This window comes from Macrosteles quadrilineatus, unplaced genomic scaffold (assembly GCF_028750875.1).
Source record: "Macrosteles quadrilineatus isolate MER2022 unplaced genomic scaffold, UCM_ALF_1.0 Scaffold_6__1_contigs__length_79288215, whole genome shotgun sequence".
NCBI classification, from domain to species: Eukaryota; Metazoa; Arthropoda; class Insecta; order Hemiptera; family Cicadellidae; genus Macrosteles; species Macrosteles quadrilineatus.
This window is the reverse complement of record NW_026542599.1, coordinates 31994340-32020644: the sequence shown is the minus strand read 5'-3', so window position 1 is coordinate 32020644 and position 26305 is coordinate 31994340. Positions and strand designations below refer to the sequence as shown.

The 26305-nt window shown below is 32.7% G+C and overlaps 1 protein-coding gene across 1 annotated transcript in view; it reads right to left on the bottom strand.

The window, feature by feature from the left end:
* LOC128996738 (carbonic anhydrase 13-like) overlaps nt 1–26226 on the bottom strand; it is a 56974-nt gene extending 30748 nt beyond the window's left edge. The window contains exon 1 of the mRNA XM_054422192.1: nt 26078–26226. Within this exon, the coding sequence (XP_054278167.1) occupies nt 26078–26105 (28 nt within the window). The 5' untranslated portion in view covers nt 26106–26226. The remainder of the gene's footprint in view (nt 1–26077) is intronic.
* Nucleotides 26227–26305: the final 79 nt, after the last annotated feature.

Below are 26305 nucleotides of genomic sequence, written 5' to 3'. Positions count from 1 at the left end.
AATATTACAATTAAATATGGTATTTAAAGACAGTACAACACTTCCCCCTTAAAATGAACCTGAGCTCTATTAATTATTTTGTTGTATATCGTCCTGGTCATCGGTGTAGAACTCATGCAGCTCTCCCTTCCATTAACTCTCTTGAGTCCTCGTAGCTCATCCAACAACCCATTACATTCTTCTAGGACTCGCTTCAACCGAATATCTACATACCCATATTTATGTTGTAGGACACCTTCTAGTTCTTCTAGAGTTTTTTGCTCTTCACCTAGTTGTTCTTTAACTTTCTTCAGAGGTTTGGTATCCTTGTGTTCTTTCAACACTTGAAGATGTTTCTCAAAATCCTTGTATTTTTCCTTGGACATATCACTCTGGTACTCTACTCTAGCCTTCTTCACACTGTCCAGATGTGCTTTGGTCACCACAGCTTTGCGGAACTTCTCCTCACATTCCCTTGGATCAATACTGGCAACTTGCATGCTGTTGACCTCCTCCATAGAGTCCTCAGAAGTACAATTTGACGATTTATAGCTGTTCTTTGAGCACAGCTGAGATCTACTATTGGTGGCGGAGCTAGCTCTATTTGGAGTGGAGTATGAATCGTGTTTTTTAAAGTTATATTTGCTGTAAAGCTGGTGACTTTCTAGTTCCTTCGTTCTGATTTCTCTAGCTTCATCTCTCGCCTGTCTCTTGGTGGCCAATCGAGTCTCAGGCTCTTTGGATATCTGGTCGAGTGCCGGGTGATTAAATCCCTTCCTATCATGGTACCGGCCTCCTGTCAATGACTTATTGTATTCCACTATGTTTCCATCCTTCTTAGTTCTGTGGTCATTCTCTTTCTGAAGCTCAATGTTGAATAGTTTCAACCATTCCCTTCCAAATACACTGTCTACATTTCCCCGAATAACGTATAGGTTGCCCACAGACATCTGATCTTTATAACAAATTTTGACTGTTGCAAAACCTACGGGGCGAATCATTTCTCCTGTATATGTCCCTAACCGTATTCTTGTTCTATTTAGAATCTTTTCTGGAAATAATTTTCGAAACAGATGTAAAGGTATTGTACTGACCGCAGCACCAGTATCCAACTCAAAATAGTTACGCTTGTCATCAATGGTGCATTCTAACATAATTTTCCTCGGCCTGTTGACAGCTTCTGGTTGATAAATACTATCACACAGTTTAGATAGTTTACTACCTTTTTTCTGCCTATCTACAATGGATAACATAGACATGAATGGTACATTTTGACCCTCACCCTCATCGTCATATTCATTATCTGGTGAAGCGTCGTCAGTTTGTAGCATGTTTTGCTTCTTTCTCCAACAAACTTTGCTGAGATGTCCCTTTCTGTCGCAATTCCAACAATTTATGTCTTTAGGAATTTCACAGATACTAACGTGATGGTTTCCTCCACACCTGAAACAAGCTGTAGTACCCTTTCTTCCTTGCGAATATCCAGTATTCCTCCTTCCTTGAATCTGAAATTGTTCTTCCACTTTTGAATACAAATTTGATTCTTGGATTTTTGTAGTTTCACTTTTGATCTGTTCAAAGTTACTAGCTATTTCAATACACTGGTTAAAGTTTTTATTTTCATGAATTTCCATTAATCTTGACAACAACTTTTCATCATGAAGCCCCGAAATAAACTGCTGCCGCAAGTGGACGTCAGTTGTCGAAGAGAAACATTGTGGACATTTGAAATCACATTTACTGGCTAAGGTTTTTAGGTCTTTGGCAAAACTACCCACAGATTCGCAAGGTTTCTGGACTCGTTTAGTGAATTTGTGTTGCTCCGCGATAATACTACCCTAAGGCTCAAGTAATATTTGTAAAGTTTCACACAATTCATTGTAACTTTTATCTTCTGTGTTAGATGGGCTTAGGCTAATCCTTAGATCATGGAATACTTTAGGTGTTAACAAATTTATCAGATACTGCTTTTTCTTTACTTCTGATGTGATTTCATTTAAGTCAAAAAAATTATCTATTCTCACCATGTAGGATGTCCATGTCTCATTGTCTTCATCGAATTTATCAAAATTAGAACAAAACATTGGTTTTGTTCTGTATCACTATGCGTTCCTCCTCTAGTTCCTGATGTTTTCTACCGTTCTTCCTCATCCTCGTCGCCATTGTAAGTGTTTGAAGATAAAATAAAACCAAGTAAGATCAACCCTTTTTTAATACCAATTTCCAAAAACTCATCACATAAACAAAAACAAACAAAAAGTCAGCTGATAAATATTACAATTAAATATGGTATTTAAAGACAGTACATTAATGTATAACAATTACAAAACTCATAAACAGTTAACACATTAAAATTAGCGTTAAGGAATCGACAATAGAACCAACATCCTAGGTTTCAACCCTCAAAAAAGACAATAGTTTCACAACATAATGGTAGAAGCGGAGATATAAACTCACAACCAAACCAAAAAATTAAATTCTAACCATAGAGATCGCACACAAATTATTACAGACAAACGAGAAGTAATCTTTTGTCTTAGGCTTTATAAATACAAAGTGCGTGTCGTCCGCTATTATATGCAGTTGCAGCTAGGTTATCAATAAGAAAGAGTGACAATACTCGAGGTCAGCGGGGCCTTAACCTGCTTCCCTCAACTTCCTGTCGACCGTTTCCTGCTCCAGCTGATAGGAGGTATCTGGACCACAGACATAGAGAAAAACGAGATGCATAGAGTAATAAAAGAAATCCCTTGGACGTGTTGTATGTATAAACGTACTAATAGTTTTTTTTTTTTAATTTAAATCGTAAATTGGTTTGTTCATTTATAATGTTTGACAATATGACGTGCATTTAAGTTATTAATAATAATATTAAGAAAATGGCCTGTAGTTCAAGTGAAGAGTTTGAGAACCAAGATACTTCGCATTCCCTTCCACAGTTTAGCTGTAATAGAAGTAATATAACGAAACTAAATATTTCAAAACCAAAAAACTGCCTTTCCAAACGTTTTATCTCCAACACATTATAACAATTTCACTTAAAAGCTATTTCCAAGATTTAAGACCCACCTAGTTCAACTATTACAAACAAAAAAATATTGTGATTTGAGTAAATGTTCGTGCTTTTTATTTAACTAAGATTTGTTTACGGACATTCGACCGCTAACCACGATCAACAATTTGCTGTAAAAAATAAACTGCAAAGAGCAGTATGTTACAAAGAGTAGTATTATTACAACTATATTGTTGTACAATTATATTATTACACAAATTACTTCAATGGTTGATCATAATACATTATGTTAACATTTTAAAGTGCCCGTCGAAAAGTGATCAAAAGCACAAAAGCTTCAAATAAAGTGTGTCCTGTATGTAAGTAGGCTAAAATAAAATTTAGTACAGTAATATGTTTTATCAGTCAAAATAAAACACGAATCTATAATAATTATTTGTGCAATAATTATTTGTGTCACTAGTGTGCGAAGTATTTCAAAACCTATACAACTCGTACAACACAGATCGTAGTCGTAGTATTTATTAAGTGATTTTAACTTATTTTCAAGCGTACACGTATTATTTGCCTAATAAAAGCAAACTGTTTTGTGTTGTTTGATTGGAATACTGGAGTACGGCAAAAAATGAGTGTGGCAAAAGTAAAATGACTGCGGCAAAAGTAAGTAAATGCAGCAATTAGGTGCTTTGTGTGCTATAATCAGTACAAGAAAGCCCTTTTTGTCGGATAACTGTAGGAAAAAGCATTTGTTTTCAATACACGCCTCATTTTGCATCGAGATATCCGCCATTTTGTTTTTTGTATTTACAATGTATAATTTTATAACCCACTATTTGCCACAAAAATCATCATCTCATATTTAAGTTAAAGTAATCAATTGAAATATAATATGGAGAATAAAGTATTATTTCTATAAATATCAAAACAATTTAAAAATTTTAACTTAACATTAGGCTTTGTATAAAACTATTAAGTATACAGCCTGATAATTTGAATAACAAGTAAGTAACAATACATAAATACTAATATATAAAAAATACGTCTACATGACGTATTTTTAGTCAGTTAAAGCTGTAATAGCATCCATTCAACACAATCGTTCTCTCATCTTCAGCAAAGAAGATGTGGCGTATCGTGTTGCAAACATTCTGAAACTCTATGTAAACTTTAATATTTTGATATTTTTTGGCACACTGTGGCCAATTTCAATATAGCCAACCAGCAACAGATGTACCTCTTTATAAAGTTGTACCTCTTTCATACAGCCGTTTTCGCAATTTTATAAACTTTCTAGTTTATAACATAAACTAATTCTTTCAATGCGATTGAGATTTATTTCGATTTAAATTTATTTAGATTTAAGGATTTAGATTTTGCATTTTGCATTTACGTGGTACTACAGAGAAGATGAAAATTATCCTCTGATCAACAATCAATAATGACCAATAATCATATGTTTAGCAAAACAACAAGAACAATCATAGCATCTGATCTCTTCTTCAGTTACAGCTTTGTTTAGCATTCACACAGATGGCCAATCCTTGCTTACAAACAAGAGACATTAGGATATTCGACAGAGTATCAATACAACTAGCAACTAGCTCATTATAAATAATCAACAATTGCGACATCCACAATTGTCGATGCAGTTATTACCAATAAGTAATAATTAGCCTACACCAATTAATTGGTCGTGCATTTCCTAGAATGATAAAATCGCTAGAGATCCTCATTTAATTCTCGTTTAATTTTTAGATCGAGAGTTCCCTAATAGAGTAAGATCTTACCAACACACATTTCCTATGTTGTTTAGAAGAATCAAACTCTATATTTGGGACTATATAATTCCATAACTAAATTCAATTGGTGATAAGTTGGATTTGAACCTGGATTTTGAAGTCAGAACTCCACCACAAACTCCTTAGTCACCTCGATAGACCAATAATGCTAGTAAGTAGTGGGAAGGGAAGCACTAAAAAAACTGTTAATTTAATTAGTAAAATTCTGTAAAACTGTGACCAGCTCAAATTTAACATAAACTAAGCACGTGTATCAACATTCCTACAGACAAAAATACGCATTCGCCACAAACTTAATAATTGTGTTTAGCTCTAAATTATCGTGTGGTAAAAACCAAGACTATTGACTTAATTATGTTTGCAAAATTACAATTTCCTGAGTTATAAATATAACTAGTAGAAAACATTATTTTACTTTTCTAACAATAGATTCGTAAATGTAACCGACTATCTCTATCTCGACTGATTTTCAGGCTTGACTCACAGGAAACTGACATGTCTCAACATAAATGATTGAACATAAAGTTATGTAGTGTAGTAAAAATACATATGTTTACATTTCTTGATTTTTATAGATTTTTACAAAAAATGAATGATAACTTTTTACTTGATTCTTTATTCAAACAAATTTAATTTAACTGTCAATTTGTTTTTAAAAATTGGCACTGACTTCACTCTACACAAGACCAGAGTAAAAATTAATAGTTAAATCCGACAAAAAAACTCAAAATAGTTGTCAGAAACTTTTCGAGATGCAAATTTACAAAAGCGGTTTAAAATACTAATAAAAATGTAGCATCTTTGCATGTCCACAGATCTTTCCATATTATGTCACAGGGAAGAGTTAATTAGTAACACAATTATCATAGTCATTTAAGGTCATCAGCCTATCTTGAGTGTAATAAAACGGCAATCTGTCATGATTGCAAGTAGTACGGAATGGAAATAGCCAAAATCTGCGATTATTTTTTGCGGATCATTGACCTACAAAACAAAAACCTATAGTTCTCAAAACTGATTTGAACTTTTTCATTGCCAATAACGTTTGTGGTTATCTTGTTTGATAGAGTTTGACCTCTAGCTGTTTATTACATGATCTTTTGTAATTACTGTTTTCAATTTTCAGGAATTGAAACGATTTAAATAGTTATCCACCTTAATGCGTTAAAGGTTTTAAATATCCATTAAAAGTCTTAAGACGAGGATTTATGCATGTGTAAGTAATTTTTAATAAATATATTTGTTTTTCCTTGACAAAATTTGGCTAGTTACTACGCATTAAATTTACTTGTTAGTTACTTTCTAAATTAGGTAATGTATTATGCAATACAGAATAGTATATTACGTTACTAGTCCTGAAAGTAAGTGTTTACCGGACGAGTGTGGTCGTTCCCGTGCGAGTCCGGTACACACATTTTGGACGAGTTACGTACGACAGTTTACGCCATACAACTAAATCTGTAGGTACAAATCCTTATATATTACCACCAACTACAGGATTAAAAATCACTAGTCATAACGTCTAAGAGAGGTTATGTTTTGGTTTATAACCACTCAATGCCACTCAAATACAGTATAATCAGCTGATTGGTGTACGGTAAAACTCATTACAGTACAGTAGTACGCAATAAAACTCCATTTGATTAAGCTGGCGGCAAACAGCTGTTTTCTGGACTAAATCCTTGCGTGGGAAGTTCGTTAAAATAGTGTAGTGTGGAGTAAACTACATTTACAACTATTTTCATTGACTACATAGCTTTTGCATGTTCATCGTAGCTTCTACACATAGTCATTGAGATGATCCAAGTTGTAAAATACTTTCAGTTGACAGTTGGTGTAATTTGTCTTAGTAAAAAAAAATATATTCACAAATCTAACAACAAATCTAACAAAAATTACATTAACTACATAACTTTTGCATTTAAATCGGATAGATTCTTAAGATAGTCACTTAGATTATTTAATTAATATACCTGATAATATATTTAGTGAGTCGGTGGCTCAGTCGGTAGCGTCGCGGACTTCGGGCCCAAGGCAGCGATGTCGTGGGTTCGGATCAACCAAAGAAAATAGAAGGTTCTATTTTCTTTGGTTCGGATCCTGGTCACTGCCGATAACATTTTATCAGTACAGTTCACCTTTGTACTGTACCGGCTCACTCCTTGCTTTGCTGTAAACGATCCACGCACGGGCGCTTAGTCTATGTGGACGGGTAAATGCAAGGTTAAAAGAGGCCGCCAACCTCTTTTTTTTAAAAAAAAAAAAAAAAAAAACCTCAAATTTAGTGTACCGTAGGAGTAATTTGTATAAAGATCTAAAAAGTATAAAAATCTATTAACAAATCAATGTCCAATCCCAATCAATTGGCTCTTACAGCAGTACTAAGACATGGCAATTTACCAGGTAGAGCCATTATAGGGAAATCAACTCTATCTGGAATTTCGTACCACAGATGGATGATGTATATTATTCCAGGATTTCGCTTCCCATAATGTCATCTACTTACTTCAATACGAAAACGATTGAGCAGCATCGTGGAAGTTCTAAATCTTAAATTCTCCATCCATATCTCCCGTTAAGTCGTAAAATATGTCCAGAAAGCAATTATACCTTGGTGTAGCACTGATATTTTTATAGCTACCGCCGCAGCGTACCATGCAGTGTGGTATAGACTTAGATGTTTGTTTATGCTAAGCTTGTCTTTGAGGTCACTGACCGTCGGAGAAGCGAAAGTGTAAGGTTTGTACAAGGGCGTAGGCTGAGATGCTGGGCTAACAGGTGAAACTGTATTATGAACGCCTCAATCGTATTGCATTTTAAAAATCTCAGTGGAAGGAGATCTAAGTTACAGATAATATTCCTGCATCTATGCATGCTTTTAAAATGTATTTAAAGTATCACATGATGTTTTAAGGAGTTTGGCTGGATACAATTCATAAGAGCAGGGTACAACCACGTTTGGACTTTAACAATTTGTATACTTCTGGAAATTACTTAAAATTAGTTGCTTTTGACCATTATGGTAATTTTTGTATTAACTCCGTCTGTAAGAATGTGAACAATCGACGAAAGAGATATTTAAAATATACTGCGTTTCTAACATAATAATAACCACCAATTGCTGTAAATGTATTGCTGTAATAATTACCATCTTCAAATACATGCCAATTTACATCCAAATAAATGCTGTCCTACGTATTAAACAAGAAAGAAATATACTCACATATTCACTAATCCACATTTACTACAAATTTTCAAGTAAAAAAAAGTTCAATAGAAGTGTCTAACATTACTAACAAGTGCAATGATTCATTTAAAGAAATTTTAAATACTATATTCGAATATAAGGTTATCCAATGAACTGGATACTGCAAGTGGTACATTTGTTATCGTGCAATAAAAAATGAAGGCTCATAGAGGTTTAATGCAAGTGTTTATGTCTAGGTAAGTTACAGTTGAATTCAATGATACTTACTTGGTTAGGCTAAATATTTCTCTACTACAGAGTGGAAATTTTACCGGAGTTTTATTTTTGGTAGTAGTATCAGAGGCAAGCAAACGTCTACGAATAAGTAGTTTTATTTGGTTGTGATACAGGTAAAATAACTAGAAATAAACATGTAAACACCCTTCGTATAAACATACACAATTTTAATCAGCTGATCTACAAGAATGATTCATGTACAAGGAAGTTTTGTTTTGTGGCTAAATCCATGGTTATAGCATAGACTAACCTATGTTTTATCTATGGTTATAGGTACCAATACAATCAAGTCGATGCACCACAGTTACAGCAAGTTCATTTTATCATTACCAGTTTGGACGAAAAGTGACGTTACCACTCGCAACCGGTATCGTCCGGTAACCAGTACCAGTAACGGCCGTACCTAGACTTGACCTAGTACGTAGAGTAACAGCTGCAACGGTGCTGCATTTACTGCACCCGTTATGATGACAAGACAAAAGTGAGGGTTGACAGAAAGATTGCACTCCTACAAAATCAGCTACTATGTGGTCAGCATTTAGTTGGCGCGTCACTAAAACGTAGGGCTTCTGTTATAATGGGTAGAGCGCCGGTCTTCTGTTCAGAAGACACTGGTTTGAATCCTACCGAAGACTATAATGCAATGTTGGATAATGTCGTAATCTGATGGTCAGGAATCCGGATAAACTTTTAAGATCTTTTAATACTTTGAGATTTAGCGAGTCGGTACCACGACGGTCTGTGATTCCATGCATTCGTCCAAGTGAGCGTGTATGCCCACCCCCGGTACCATCACTAATTTATTTTTTTAATGTTAAGAAAATATAAATATAAAAAATATACATTTATAAAACTTATCAGCAGTCTATTCTCGAACCTTACTGGCTCATTCACTGGTTTGCTGGATTCTTTTTCCACGCAGAACGAAACCCAAGGTAAGAGTACGAACGAATTCATGACTACCCACCAACCTCTCTAAATAATAAGCATTGGGGACTTACTTCCACGAAAGTTTGATGATTTCTTCTAGGGGAAAACATCAGTAGGTCTAATATTATACAGTACAGTTTTTTACGTAGTGGTATGTTTTGACACAACATAATGATAATATGTTACATATGTTATGTAACATAATGATAATGGTTTTGGAGCAAAAAATACAATGTTAAGGGGAGACTAAACCTTTTATGTCTTAAAAAAATTCAATTTTTTTATCTAAAATTAATCTTCCTGATTAAGAAAATCAGACTTAGAATACTTAATTAGAAAGCTTCTTATGATAACAATATATAAACAAAGCTAACTCTAACGAGTTTTCGGCCACACTATTATTATGGCTTTAAGTGTGTGCTGCAAAGCTTTAAGTGTGCTTTTCCGAATTTTTTTTTAATCCTTAGGTACACATAGTTAAAAAACTGTAATGCATAGAAACTTAAAATGTTACTTGATGAGTACATTAAACCAATCATATATTGATTAGTTATACATTTTCATTTGAATAATAGGTTTTTTTAGAATATCGCATAAAGATTTTTTTAAATTGAAAATAATTTTTATGTTGATATATTTCTAAGTGGTTTAACATAAAGATATGGATGTAGTAATTAAGTGTGCAAAAATGATAGGTTTAGTGGTTTTCGTGCTATATGTACTCGAAGCATTGAACCAGAAAAGGTACGGTGGCCCTTAAAGGAGTGTTAAACGGCTTTTGTAATTGATTTTGGGTACTGCAAGCATATTTGTAATCAAATTCTGACAAAATGTAACTGCATTGATTTTAACTATTGTATTAGTAGATCATTGACCCGTCACCTAGGCCTAATCGTATTGCAATAAACCACAATCGAACGTCATGTAAATACATAATTTATTTTTACAATTTCGCAGAAGGTGTTGCCATTTCCGGCAAGACCTTTCTTATTGCCTCAATTTGAGAGGTGCGAATGAGGAAAACAGCGCATTAATCTTAAATATCTTTATACTACCGGGAAACCCATTGGCCCAGCAATAACTTGTAAATTAGTCCACATTCAAAGCACCTACCAACCGGTTTTTGAATCTCGTTTGGATTGTCTTCAATCGCGGATTAACTGTTAGTGATGCAAACGGCAACTTTTCACCAGCTGAGTTGGAATACTAAAAGCTGATTTTTAAACATCGTTCGGGCGTTGGAGTTATTTGGTTTCCATACAATTCATTCAAACCTTCCGTTACATACTAATAAGTTTTGTATTTTTTGAGCCAATAATTTCTTGACGTGATTAATGTCAATAACGTTGACTCACTTTTAGATAGAGTTCTACAATACAGAGTTAGTTTTTTTAAAAATATATTCTTTTTATTTTGGTGCGTACAGTTTAAAGTTGGGTCTCGGACTCATCAAACCCCACAGGAAAGGGAACTTGCGATTCAAATAATAAACCAGCTATGCACACCAGTATTTTTGTTAACAAGTAATAAACAAATGGTATTCAGTCAATAGTTTCTACTTGATAGTTGTATATTTATGTTCGAAAATAATAAATACCATAATCAAATATTTACAACAAAATACAACAAATACCGTGTATTCATACATTTTACCATATTTTACTACTGTTTGTGGGGGCAGGTCTCCACCAGACTTATTTTTCTCCAAAATAGGCAATGTATGATTAATTTCACAACCACGGAACCTTATTTATCACATACTAGGATTGATGACAAATAATTCCGGGCCATAAAAACACAAGCTGCTTCCTCTATCCACTAAGTACACCATTATCATTATCTATACAATTTATTAGCTAGTTACATCCAATAATCAACAAACTATTAAATATAAACACGAATCGATAAGAATTACTATTATGGCTCAGTAAACCTACTGAGGGGTGAGGCCTAATCTAATCAACAACACTCTAAACACCAGTGTTGCATAAACAACAGGTGTTTCTATTGATGCCACGTGCGTTATGCCGGTTGACATACACAATAAATCATGCATCGAGAGCAAAGCATATTTTTGATTGACCTTGATAGCAGTCAAAACATGATGCATGGATAAGAACTAAAGTAGTACGTAATTGTATGACAATCTGTTGAAAGGTAACAGACTAGTTCTCGTTTGGTAATCAGAGGTTTGTCGGTTTGATCCAGAGAAAAGTCAGTAGCTTTTTGATGGCTCGAAATCAGGCCCAGTTGATCATTCCCCTTTGGTTATGGTGGAACAGCTGTGTGTGTCACAAATCTTTGGATCAACACGATGTTTTCTAACATATCATTCATACTAATATTATAAATGCGAAAGTTGTGTGTTTGTTTGTTTGAAGTTCAATCTAACTCATGTATCGGACTGGGTTGAAATTTGCTATGATGATAGCTCACATTCCCGATTAACATATAGACATATTCTTATTTAAAAACTCCTTTTTGGCTCTGCCCCAGTGGCTCTGGATTTTCCCATGTTAACCTTATGAGTATTTATATTTAAAGGGAGTTACAGAATCTTGTCAGCTGTTTCAACCACAACAGATGATCTTAGTCAGTAACAAAGCTACACAGATCATCTCACACCATTCTACACTCATCCTTCCTTCATATTTGGGTTAAAATACGCACCTAGGTGATGTCCCCATATGAATATGAATGGGATTCTCTCTTTCATCAACATTTTTGTGTTTTAGGTATAGACTGTGGCTTTTGACTATCCCTCAAGCTCTTAATTTACTTCAAGATTTTATCAATTACACTTGGATATACTGTATGCAAAACACTTCTTCTCGGTTCGTTTCAACTTCTGCAAATGATAAACTCTGAATACACAAGTAGCCTTTCACAAGCAGTTCTTGCTGCAGCTTGTGTTGAAAGTGTTAACGAGGCACTAACCAATAGTGATAACCCTACATGGGCCATTGTATAGCAGTACAGACTGTACAACGGTCTATTGTCTTGCTGTTGTTAACTGCCGATAATATAGAACTTCTTGTTAACAAGTGAGTTTAAAGATATAACTGTATACAATCTGAACGCTGCAAATATTTGTTTGATTACCACCCTCGATCCTCAATCACCACCAATTTTTGCTTGGTTTATTTTTGGAATAAATAATTTGTTTTTACTCTGCCACCGTTTTTTAAACTAATATTTTTACTTCATCACTCAGAATCGAAAATATTCACTTTACCGCATTGTTTACTTGACAGATCTAGTGTGGTAATGTAACCAATGGCTAATGGGGTTTAAGGATATGGGATAAAAAAGTAAAAGTGTAATGCTTAGAACACCAACTTATCATCTGATATCAACAAATGATATCCAAATTATGGTCACAGTAACCAGAAACTTAAAGACTTTTGAGGTGGAAAAATAGCACGATGGCTGTTGTTGACTTTATACAAGATTACATTAATTAATTAGTGAGATTAGTTCCATACAACTTTAACACCTACAAGGATTAGATACTTTTTTACGACCGGATTAAAAAGATAACTGACTACTCTCGCATAATGCAAAATTTCATATGATTCTTCATTCGTAATACTCCCAGTTCCTGATTATTAGATAGCTCAACTAATTAGGCCACAGTAATCTTAATAAAACATTACCGTTTTACGTTCTAAACTCCAACAAAACCGCTCATTCATGGATTTGACAAAAAAGGTTCCGGTCATTCAATGCTATTGAAACGCCGTCTAGAGGACATTCGACGACTTAATTATGCATTCAAACATAAACAAACAGTTCTTCGGAAACCTGTTAGAACCGGTTAGCGCCGTTAAGGTAAGTCTTGTCTGCCATTGTCGGTTTACCAATCAAATCAGGTGGTCTAGCGAGTGCAGTGTTAACGGTGTATAAGACCTTATCACCCCCATGTAGAAAAATATTTAAGACGGACTTTTTTTAGGGCTCAAGGGGGTGTGCTTAGTTCATTAGTGTCTTAGTTTAGGGGGGGACTTTATTGCTAAAAAGGGTTCACTCAGGAAGGAAGTACTCAGAAACACATTTTCGGACGAATAACACTTATGGTTACGCATTTCGGATCAGTGACTTTCGGGGATATTCCTGATGGGGCAAATTTGTTTCGAAGCAGCGACTTAGATCCGTACTAATTTTGGAGTCTGCGGCAAACCAGAGGTAAAAGGAAAAACAATTTGAGATTGTTTAAGAGTGTTGAAAATCTATCGCATACCCTATTAATTTAGACCTCGATTTTTTAAACATGGCTAGTTCAGATACATAGGGTCATTACATCGTTCTAGGACTTGGTCATCTCCAGCCTCATTAAGAAAGGGAAGGCTTACATTGTTGAGAATATTGGGAATCTCACCAATTTTGAGTTCAGAGTTGACTTAATTAAGAAACGGCTGTTGCATTTAAACCAAGATATTCAATGAGTTCCGGGAAACTGTTTAAACAAATGTGTTCCTAGTACAGTGAATTCTCCCAAGAAGCGTTTAACCTATTTAGGCCTACTCATGTGACCGGTTTTATGATTCATTTAAGTAAGTCCTAGCTTAAGATAATACAGATCGATTTGTTAATCGCGTATTTGCGATTAGGTGGATTAGCGATTTGTACTACGAATCACGTCAATGGATACAGTATTTCTTATAAATTGCATAATCTAGAAACCCAACATAGACCTGCAGTGACAAACTAGAGAACGTTCTTTTAGTTTAAATAATTTACAGAGTGAACTAGAACTACATAAAAGTATAGTTTTATAGTTGAGAAGATAAACATATTTAAAAGCCTCGATTTTTGGTTTGGAATGTTTCATGAAATATTTGTGATGGGTAGTAATTTTAGAACATAATTTTGGTGGTATAGTGTTATTCTTAGTTTTTATAACAATCTGCAGTATTTAGTTTACGATTATGCTTGTCTAATGAGTGCAAATAATTGGCTGATAAAAACTCTTTTCAATCTTCATTAAGAACTTCGTACAAAGGTCACTTTTAATTTCAGCTAATCAATACAGGTCAGAAGGTTATCAAGTAATAACATGTATATAATACTACTCTCTGTGTAAATCATCTGTTCGCCAAAATCTTGTACATATGGCGAGTAATTAGTACAGCTGTTTTCAATCATTAGAGAACAGAAAATTAATTCAACACAGTGAAGGGAAAACATTGGTCCTAATTCATTTACTGATTCCAAATTGAAATCAGCTGAAATAACTAACAAAACTTGTATAAATAGTTTTTTGTTAACTTATAGAACTACTTGACAGGAAAAAGTTTCGAAATAAAATCAAACTCTATTGGCAAACTTGTAAGTTTATAGTTCTTAAGTACTCTATTCTAAATTATCTTCTAAGACATTGCGGACATTTTGTTCACGATTAGTAAAAAAATATTTGACAACTTTTTGGAATCTGTAATCCGATCCCATCCTCAGGTAAGAAAGTATATTTAAAACATTAATATACAAACATAAAAATATATTGTACTTCAAAAACAAAAAATACTCCAACGTTGTACACTTTTCAACACGAAACCTAATCAAAGTCAATAAGGAAGAATCCTGTCATATTTGGGAACCCTCGATTTTATAACGAACCTAATCAAGTTTCCATTATACCAACATTGAAAACGATTGTTGCAGCTTTGCACAGGGCGAGGTCTGATTTACATCTGTGTAAAGAAGTCAAGGCCCACACCTGCCATTGACTTGTCATTGTCAAAGCCAGTGAACATGAGAACATAAGTAGAACCATTGACTCAACGGCAGAACAGACATGGATTAATTTACTTATTCATTGATCATAAGAGGGGATTTAAGATCATGACGAAAAAACTTGCATTTTACTTTTCAAGCATGTTCTCTAATTGGTAAAAATAGTGGTTACATATCGGTTGTAGGTTATGAAAGTGTGAACGACATATTACGTTCCTAGGAAGAGCGTATGCAAGACTTCCTTAAAAAAAACCACGTGCGTGAAAACAATTCTTAGATAATTATACTTTCAACTGATAAAAAAATTATATAATAAATTTAGGATTTTGAATTTTAAGACTGAATTATTCCCTTGTATTTTTATCCTCAAACAATACTACTTTTTAGCAGGTTTGAATTTAGTCAACTCTTGGTTATATTAGTCAATAGATGATATTTAGGTTTAAAAACTATTATAAATCATCAAATTACTTTAAGACGAGTTTAAGCAATTTAAAAATGAAGTCCAGAAAAAATATATATGTTAGATAACAATTTAACCATTCTCTTACTAATCTTTGTTTATATGAGTTTAAATATTCTGGGTTTATTTCCTTGCTGTATTTTGACGTTAGTAAATTACATAACGCTTCCTCCAATCATGATCAAAATGGATTATCGCCACATGTGGATCTATTTCAGTCCACTGCAGTAGGCCAGTATAAACTCATATTAGTCAAGCCAAAGCAGAATGCTTGGTTTATACTCTACCAATCTAAACAATAACACACTTTGCTTTGTCAGCTGTTATTTTAGTAAACACTGTAGACTATTTACAAACAAACCAATCTTGGATAAGAAGTTGAATAGTGTTGAATGAAGATGATAAAACGACTTTTCGGCGTTGAGTTTGAAATTGATGTTTAAAATTGTAACAGAATTATATAATCGATATATCGAACCGAACAAGGTTTCGATATACATAGTTATTCATCTGATAATATAATGAAATGAAAAATGAAATGAAATGAAAAATTCATTATTTTACCAGGCATGGGCCACATGGCCCTTTCTTACACTTAACCTGACAAACGTAAATATAAAGAAATAAAAATACAACAGATTTCTTAATATAATATAAATCTACATAGGGCCTATTTATATTAGATAATGATTCCGTTTTTTATAATATATTGTAGGTTCTCTGCAAAAGTCTACCCACTTATAATTCTGTAGTAATATCTGATGTTGACGTGAGTCGTTTTGAAAAACATATGTTGTAATATGAAAAACGCTCAAGAATAAAGACGATTTTCATTTCAAGACGATTTTCATTTCATTTCATTTCATTTCAAGTCCTTTTTGTTGTGAGTCTCATTAAAGTAAGTAAATAATTTTTTTGACTCTCATGGAAGGTTCCACTACTTGAATGTTATATTAAGTCACGTTTGAGCGTGCATATGTCCAAGAAATGCTCTTATTTTAGTGTACATTTTGCAATATTTAATTAATATACCAACAATACATCCGATTGTTAATTGGCTAAAAAGGCAGTTTTAGCTGATAAAGTTGTAGATTAGAGTGGTTTTAAAGTAAGAGAAGTAAAAGAAATGACTTCAAATATAACGTTAATAGTCCCCTGTGCATTTTATTGTGGACTAAAACCATGCTATGTTCTGTCTTCAGCCATATCATAAGGTACAAATTCAAATAATATATTTAACGTAACTTGGGATACGCTTTATAGGACTGTTAAAATCCAAAAACTCACGAACAACTACTATTTGTTTTGGCACAAACAACGTATTTCATTTTGACTATTTTTAGAATTTTTAAAGGCCAGACCCAGTTTTTAATTCTTGTTTACGTAAAGTAATTACTACCCAAACCACGGACCAGTTCCTATAATTATACAAGGTATCAACGACCGAAGCTAATACTACAAGGCCGCATGGACTGTGTCGGATCGAAATTGGTGTTGCAAATGGAACTGATAAGCTTCAAGGGAACGCGCAGTGATAACATTTAAATTAAAATTCTTTGCGTTACATTTTTTGTGGTGATTCATTTTATGACTGTGCAAACTGTAAGATCTTTGTTGCGTAATAGAGTTACTACATTGGGTATTTAGTTGTTGACATAAGGATTGGCACAGAGTATTCTCATTTACATCTATTCTACGTACTTCAAAGGTAACACAGAAGACATTGTATATTAATCATTTATGTAGGTTAACAAATTAAATCATCCGAAAGGCGTGGAGTCCGAAAGAAGAGGAGTGTTTTTTTTTGTTTAAAGAGTGTAGCCAACTGTGTTCATCCAAACGATTGAATAACCAAAGAAAACATGCTTGAAAAGTAAAAAAAGTTTTTACGTCATTATCTTGAATTCCCTATTATGATATGTAAATAAGTGTCTGTTCTCCCCCTACGTCAATGGTTCTACCTACAACATAAAAAAATGTATCGTAGTAAAAGAAGATCATTATATAAGTAGATCATAATGGAAAGTTACTTTATAAAAATTACAAAAAATATCTATGAAAAATATCTAATAATGCAGAACAATATAAACATTTTGAAAACTCTTGTACAGATAATTTTTACGAGTTTGTTAAGTTGATTATTTTGCAATAAACCCAAATTCAGTTTCCACAATATGAACAATAGAAATTTCTGGCTGTGAATGTTCGTACCCTTTATGTATTAACCAACCTCCCCCCCAAATCCCGCGTAACTTTGAAAACACTTTACCTGTCCTTCCCATTTCGATAACGACTTATGAGCCTTCTCCATGTGTTTTAATAATGTACTATATTAGGTTAACGATAATTGTTTTTGTGGAAACAGTAACTATTGATAAAATTGTGTGTTAGCGTTAGCGTTTATTTAGACTCTCCACCATAGCCAATATTTTGTTAGGATTGATTTTAACGAAAACAACAATTACAAGACAAAGACCCAAATGCAAATTTTATAGGAGATAATGTATGCAGTACATTTACTTTTAATTAACAAAGCGAGAAAGTATAACCCTGTCCAGTAACTTATTAACCATTTTTTGATAAGACAGGTAAGATAAATAACAACTTTTTGAAGTTAGCAAACAACATTTAAAATTAACGACTGTCACAAGAAAGCTAATGAATTCTCGTCAAGCAAACTACAATTAGTCAGCAGGTACATAATAGCTATAGTTAACGAAGCATTGTTCCATGGAGAGACTTGACAGATAAATAATATGCTTATGAAAAGACTTAAACGAACGGCGGGAGCGATGGCGGCGGAAAATTGTAGAACTATTCACAGTTTGTTGTTTTACTTTAATCAGGAAAAAATTCAATCTCAACTTTTGAAAAAAAATACTGCGGTTGGCAAAATTGGTTTAATTACGTTTCAATAAGAAAAGTGCGATCTTCTTCTGGGCCCGAAACATGGAAAAGCGCGGGAACAAAAGAATAATGCAAATAACACGTTTTTGAGTTGATTAATGATTCTGGATATTATTCTAAAAAAATGCAGGCAGCTGAGTGGTTGGACTCTGCCTTATAGATCAAAGGTTGCTAGTTTGATCCTGAGTAGAGTTAACGTAAATTAAACATATTTCCTTCGATATTTATAATCCCTATTGATCATTTATCAGCTGAATATAGTTTTAAAATGTGTTAATTTATGTCCAAGAGTGTATTTTATTGTTTACTGCTTATTATAGCTATTCGTCAACTTCAGACCGTTTCAAGCTGATTACACGATAATTCTACAGCTTTTTCTGCTAATATTGTAACAACAAATAAGAGTTCAAGCATTAAAATTGTCTCCTATATAAGAGAAAACATTAATTAGACATCAGCACTCAAACGGAACTGGCCATGAAACACGTATTAAATAGTCTTCATATTTTGCTATATGATGAATCCTAAATCCAATTGAGTATTTAGTACAAAGAACCGTTTGGCGAGTTGAATATGGCCTCCTCTTTTGTCATTGGGTTGTAAGCGATCCGTGATTAACAATCAGTTTGTCTTAACAGAAAAAAATCTTTCACATAATCTATTTTACTATATTACTAAACATTTTATAGCATTGTCTCAGTCTCACACTACGGACTCTACATCTGCGTTATTGTCCAATAGTTACAGTAATAATATTTAAGTACCGGTGTTTATAGGTTTATATATACGAGTAATGTCCAGTGGTCGAAACTCGACCAAAAATATGTAATGAACTCACTTATGTTAATGTTTCACCCCACACTGTAAATAAAACATGTGATTGGAGTTTCTTCCATTTGTTTTGATTTTCTGTTTATATTTCGTTGTTATTTCGTCACCAGCATAACTCATTTTTTGCGCTTATCTTTGAGCCTATTTAAATTTATAAAGGGATTCTGCACACCTACAGGAAAATAGCTTTCTAACTGTATGCGTAGATTTTCCCTACGATGCACACGAGCTGAGAAAAAAGGTTTTAAGGAAACATGCTTGCCTATTAATATATAGATATCTTTTCAATTTATCAATTAGGGAGATTATTATTGCTAGAAATCAAATCACGCAATGAACAAACTTGATAGTTCAAAAGTTATAGAAAGGTTCAATTATTTTAATGGGTTGTTTTCATAATCCTTTTAACCAATCACTTGGAAAGATTACCCCTTCCATAAGTTAAATCAAGTAAGAATATTAAGCCTGAATCATAAGCTTCTAATCATCATTGACATCCGGTCACTTAGCATGCTAAACAAGGCTTGATATCCGGTGGAACTTTGAATAATAATTCAAGGCATTAATGGACGTGGCACACGTGTTGACAAATCAATTTATAATATATTGTTAAAGACAGACTAAAGTTGAAATCAATTTGGAGTAAATTAGTGTAATTTAGGTGGATGAGAGTGACATCAGTTTAAATTTGCACGATGAAATGTGTAAAAAAATATGCTTAGAGTTGCTGCATTAGTAAAGTAAATGTATAATCAAAGAAGGCACCATAGCACCTAATCCAACTATCTTTTTTACACTAAGATAGTTTTATTTGGTTAATTAAGTTTTGAAGTAAGTGAAAACAAGAAATAAATACGTAAACAAAAACGCTCTCTGTTCATGAACTGGACGTAACTCGAATCAAAATTGCTGATCAATGAGGTTGATGAAGCTGCAAGGGAGTATGTTCAATAATTGAAATTTATTAATAATAATTTTTAATAAATCTTATAATGTCAAACGCTGACATATTGTATGTGTAAAGTATCATATATTTACCTCATTAAACGTACTTATTGCCGAATTAAGTATTATTTTTATTTGTCAATAAAATCCTATTATAAAATTAATTCCTAATGTACCGTAATTAAATGTTATTTTAAAAGAGTGACAGCAGTAAGCGATAAACATGGGCAAAAATCATTAAATACATAGTGTACGCAAAATATTTGCACAACATAATGCATCAATATTTTGTTGTTGTATTATGTTTTTAACCAAGTTGTGAACAGCTGACGGAACTATTTACGTAGAGCCGTTAAACCATGATAACACGATATTATGCTACCTTGACACCTGCTAAGCGGGTTCTTGTTTTATTATCGTGTATGCGATAACAGTATGTTAACAGGTGTTGCTTTACCTTTCTTTGTGAATCGTGATTTAATATTGAAGCTAACAGGAATTTAGAAAATGTATTCGTTATGGTAGAGAATGAGATTTACTTTATAATCTTTAGAGTAATTTTATATTTCCATTGTTAGAAACCTTAAATAGAAGTGTATATAGCCATACACTTTGCATACTATAGGAATAATTGACACCCTAAAGTAAAAACTAAAGCCAAATTTAAGATTTGTTCAAGTTGGTTAAGATTTGTTGGTTTAAATGCTTTTACGTAGACCAAAGTTTCATCATTTATTTTACGGTTGATGTCAAAATTTCAAATTTTCTTATTAATCAAGAAAAAATTTCTTTAACTGGTCAATAGGGATGAATAATCAATTATGTAAAAGAGTCTACATTTAAATAGGGTAAACAACAGAAGATGGTGATAAAAATAGCATTTCACCAGAATCTTTTCAAAGGGTTGTTTTTGTCATATTAAAAACAAATAAAATAAATGCCTAGAATGCCAACTGTTAAAAATATAAAATATCGTCCAAAATTTGAAAAAATGTAAAAAAAATCAATTGGTTGTTAATGCCCTAATGGTGCTCATATCGAGTTATACAAAGTTTCTAATAAAACTTAAGAATTTCAGCTTTAAATATACAGGGTGAATAAAAAGTCAAGACCCCCTCTCTAATTTTTTTCTAAGTAAATATACAGAGATATCCTTTTGGTGGTCGTGCAATCTTAGCAGGAAGTTTTATTTTATGATTTTGAAATTTTTAATATTACAATTACGAACCAATATTACCATTGGTTTTCAATAACATTTGACTGGCTACCATTTTGGATAAAGATGATATAGCGAATTCTGAGTTCACCATTCAAGTTTTTGTAAACACTTTAAAATGAGGTGTCATTTGAAGGGGGTTTACATTTAAAAGTTTTGAGTTGACCCCAAAATCCCCTTTTTTGGGGGACACTCAAAAATTTTAAAATCGTAAAATGAAACTTCCCGCTAAGATTGCATGACCCCCAAAAGGATTGCTCTATAATATTTACTTAGGAACAAATTAGAGGGAGGGAAATTACTTTTTATTACACAAGAAAATAAATGTAATAGTAACGTAATTAAACTTTTGACGGGCTACCATTTTGGATAAAGAAGAGATAGTGAACTCTGGTTTTCACCATTCTTTAAGTTTTTGTAAACACTCCTCACTTAAAGAGGATTTACATTTTAAAAAATTGAGTTGCCCTCTAAATTACCCCCTTTTTGGGGAACGATCATAATTTCAAAATCATAAAATAAAACATCCTGCTAAGATTGCAAGACCACCAAAAGTATGTATATCTATGTATATTACTTAGAAAAATATTAGAGGGGGGGGGTCTTGACTTGTTATTCACTCTGTATATATTAAACACTAAACATAGTCTTTTATTTGGAATCAATATAGACCTTTAAAATGTCTCAGTTATTTTGTGGACACCCTGTATATTGAACGAAACTACTCCCAGATGAACCATACAAATAAATTAATAACTATTAGACGTCATACATCCACAAAATACTATTAGTGCGATATCCAACACTAATGGATTTATAGAAACAAAAAAAAACCTGCTCACTATGGCACATAACCCTATAATTGGACTATGACGTGAAGCAAACTTCAAATTGACAAAATAATCCATTATAATAAACAAAGCAGCTTATTCGAGAAACGAAACATTGACTCAACATCAGTTTTGCTCAAGATCGTTTAAGATAAGTTATATGTAGAAAATAAGCACGACAAACATATTTGTCATTATTATTTTTATTAGTGACTAATGGGGAATATGCTGCATAACACTTTATCAGTCACCACGCCTAGTTTGAAGGTTTATTGTGAGCATAATAGTTTTACGAGCTAAAACTAACGTGAAACCTAATAGGTTAGTCACGAAATGCAATTAAGACATTCTCTTGATAAGAAAATGAATTTTCAGTAATGTAGTTTCAATTCAGTTAACTATACAAAATATTTTGTACGATTCCAACAGCTAAATTCATCACCATACGTGAAGGTGAAGTGTTTCAGTCGTATTTTTAACAATGGACTTAATACTAACGACACGATTTTCAATCGAAGCAAATGTCAATTCATCTTGAATTATTATAAGAATTTGGCAGGTAAATTAGGTCTGCTAATAAATTAATAATTAATTGATTTTAGGAACCTTTCCCCACCAGGGGCGCACCCAGGGATAGAGTTTGGGGGGGTGACTGGTGGGGATCACATCCTTTGGGGGGTTTTGAATGAAATGTATGTTTTCAAATACTGCGGGGCCCGGGCTACTTGCCCCCCCCCCTGGGTACAACCCTGACTACCACCATGTTCTTTTGTATCAACATTTTATAATTATTTATATACAAACATAGCCTTAAACTTCAATTGCGTATTGTAACACGCATAATAATGTAGTAAAACAAACAAAATGGTATAATATTGTTTAAAAGGAAAACAGCGATACCATATACTGTAAGCCCATATTTGAAAAATATCACAAGAAAAACCCAATCAGAAACAATACATTAAATATTTCCAAATTGTATTCTTAAGGTTAATATGCCTTCAACATTCCAAAGACAAATACTATAATCACCTTAGAGATAAGACCCATTCGTCTTATCAACTGGGTTTGACACGAAAATAGACTGATAAGAAGATGCAATGATAAGATGTTATGACACAGTATTGATGGAAGGGTTATGCCACCTAGACGAGAAACCCGACAACTGGGGGATTGTTTTCAACTCATGTAATTCTTTTAGTCTTTCCGTCTGTGGAAGAATAAAAAATACATTCAATGTATAGCAAATCAATCGCTGTTTACTATCAAAGTTGTTTTATTTCATGTGCAAGTTTCAATTTGCAATAAGTAAAAATAATTAAATGTGTCTGGCGTAATTCAGTGATTCATTACCTACTATTTTTACCAGAAAAAACATAAAAATTAAATTAATATTGGTTTATAAACATGTTAGACAGATATCACGTCAAATTTGTCTACAATAAAAAGTCAACTTCTATGATAATCAAATCCTAATCAACGATGTGTTTATATCGTTGATCCTAATGGGAACATCGATTATATTATTGAATACAAAGTATCTCAAAGGTGTTTGACACATTCTTGATGTATTAATCAAGAAACCAAGCAAGAGAACATGTTCTTGAGAATCACTGATACAGGAGAGACTTTTTTTTAAGTTGAAAGTAGATATTTTCAAATTTGTGTATCGTTTTCGCTCTGTACAAATACATCCACAAATGAGCACAAAAAAAATCCATAAGAAACCACCATTAATTTTATATTTTATTTCATTTTATTTAATTTTTAGTTTAATGTGAAATAGTAATAATGTAAATGGTTGTAGTACCTACTTTTCTTTATTTGTAAATTATTAATTTTTGATGTTCTTACATTTATGAGTGTATTACATTTTATTATTATATATGCAAAAATAACCAAATTAGGCTTTAAAAATTACCATAGACTAAAATATTAACAGACAATAAATGAATAAAATATAACACTGCCTTGAAGTTTTTAAAAGAAAATAAATTTTTTTAAATAATGTTGGAAAATATATTAAAGGTTTCAAGATAGACGAATAGCTATTTTATGCTAAAACAACTTTGAGGTTCGTACATACCCTAACTATTGCAATTGAAATACAAGAAAAAATTTTTAACAAGAATTTAATTTAAATCTTTGCAAAACAATAGTAGCCTATTGTGAGTTTTGTTGACATATGGTTTAAGATGACAGAAGGGGTGATAAGAAGACGATGACCTAATCCAACCCCAATTGTTACCGGAAAATGCCTACCCCACGGAAAAGTGTAGTTAGGCTGACCTCTTCACTTATGTGCCCCTGACCAACATGTATTTGTATAGTTCTAAGTTTACTTAAAACAAAACTATAACTTTTTAATTTTAATACATTTTTAATTTTAATATATTAAAAGACTATGTTTTCGGATTAAGCATGTGTTTTGACTTTTAGCGTCAAAACACCGATTCTGGCAAAAAATTATCCTAATAATTTTGGCATATCTACATTATTTTACATGACAAGTTTTCAAATATTGTAGGCCTAGTTCCTGTACTATAAAGTCAAATATATACCTATGGTTATGAAAAACAATTAAGAAATATGCTGTTGGAAAATAATTTTAATACAGGTGCCTATTTTTATGTTCGTTAAGATATATCAATAGTAAGCTTAGAAATTTGACTTGTACAATGGGCATTAAGCTAACTGAGCTTACGCCTTTTTAGAACCTTTATGATGTGTCGGTGCGTCTATACAAGTTTTATTATTTTTTGAATAGCTACTATTATAAAATTGTTTAAATGAAGAAAATACAATGATAATGGTATCGTTAGATTCTTACCTATACGGAACTAAACCAGTAGGGTCTATATGTTTAATTTATTGTAACCCGAAGACACTGCGAAACATTTTGATAAAAAAACTCTCCTAGTTTCATGCTTTAGTGTGTTTAGAACTTAGAACAACATTTTACGAACTGGAACTAATGTAAAAGTCGAATGGGTTAGTCACCAAACGCATGAGAAGACATTACTAGATAAGAAAAGGCAGTTAGTCAACAGAATATAAATTTAGTACTCTAAATTCTGGATTAACTGTGACTAATAAAATGTGTTGTACTTATTAAGTATATCCTTAATATTGATAGGAAATAAGTAACTTTTAAACAGATTTTGCAAAGATTTTTAATTGTTTGGAGAACTGTTTTGAGGAATTATACTCATTAAAAACTTATTTGGTTTACAGTATAAAATGTATTTAATTTAGAACTCTAAATTCTAGATTAACTGTGACTAATAAAATGTGTTGTACTTATTAAGTATTTCCATATATTGATAGAAAATAAGTAACTTTTAAACAGATTTTGCTATTATGTTTAATTGTTTGGAGAACTGTTTTGAAGAATCCTACTCATTAAAAAACTAATTTGGTTTAAAGTGAAAAATGTATTTTAAAACGTGTCACTTAGTCTAGTGTTTAACTTTGATGGTGTAAACTTGATAGTTGACCAAAGGATTTAGCGGAATTATTTTGACTTCAAAATTAAATATTTTTGAAAAAAGTAAAAATTAAACTCATTGAAAAATTAAAGGTTTTACCGCAACCACTTCCTGACAAAGAAACAAACTCTTTTGGAACAATAAAATAGGATTGTGATTTATAATTTTTAACTGGTACCTACGCATTTTGTTTGAAAATAATATATAGCTGGTATAAATAACTCAATCATTAAATTTTGTTGTACAGTAAACAAATACTTAATTGCAATTAAATTGCTTTACTTACCGGTATTTATGCGATTGAAACTTAAATTTGTACAGAGCTAAAAGTTGTAAGAATTATTTTAACGAATACAACAAGGTATATTCAACAACTAAACAAGTACCGGTACTTTTAGAGCACGATTACATACAGACAATAAGTTTAATTAACTGAACAAGTGTTAGGGTCTGACTCACCGTCAATTTCGCTGTAGCCCCAACTCATGGTTGTTTATACTCGGTGACCTTGATGTGAAAGTTGACCGACTACGATACTGTATAAAGTGCAGGATTACGACCGTCGCGCACTGTGATTATGGTTGTAGGTCTTCGTGCTTTTAACACACCGGGTATTCCGTGGTGGTGGGGGAAGTCACGTGACTTGTCCCTCTCCCACTCGCCTGATAAGTGGATCCAATGACAAAT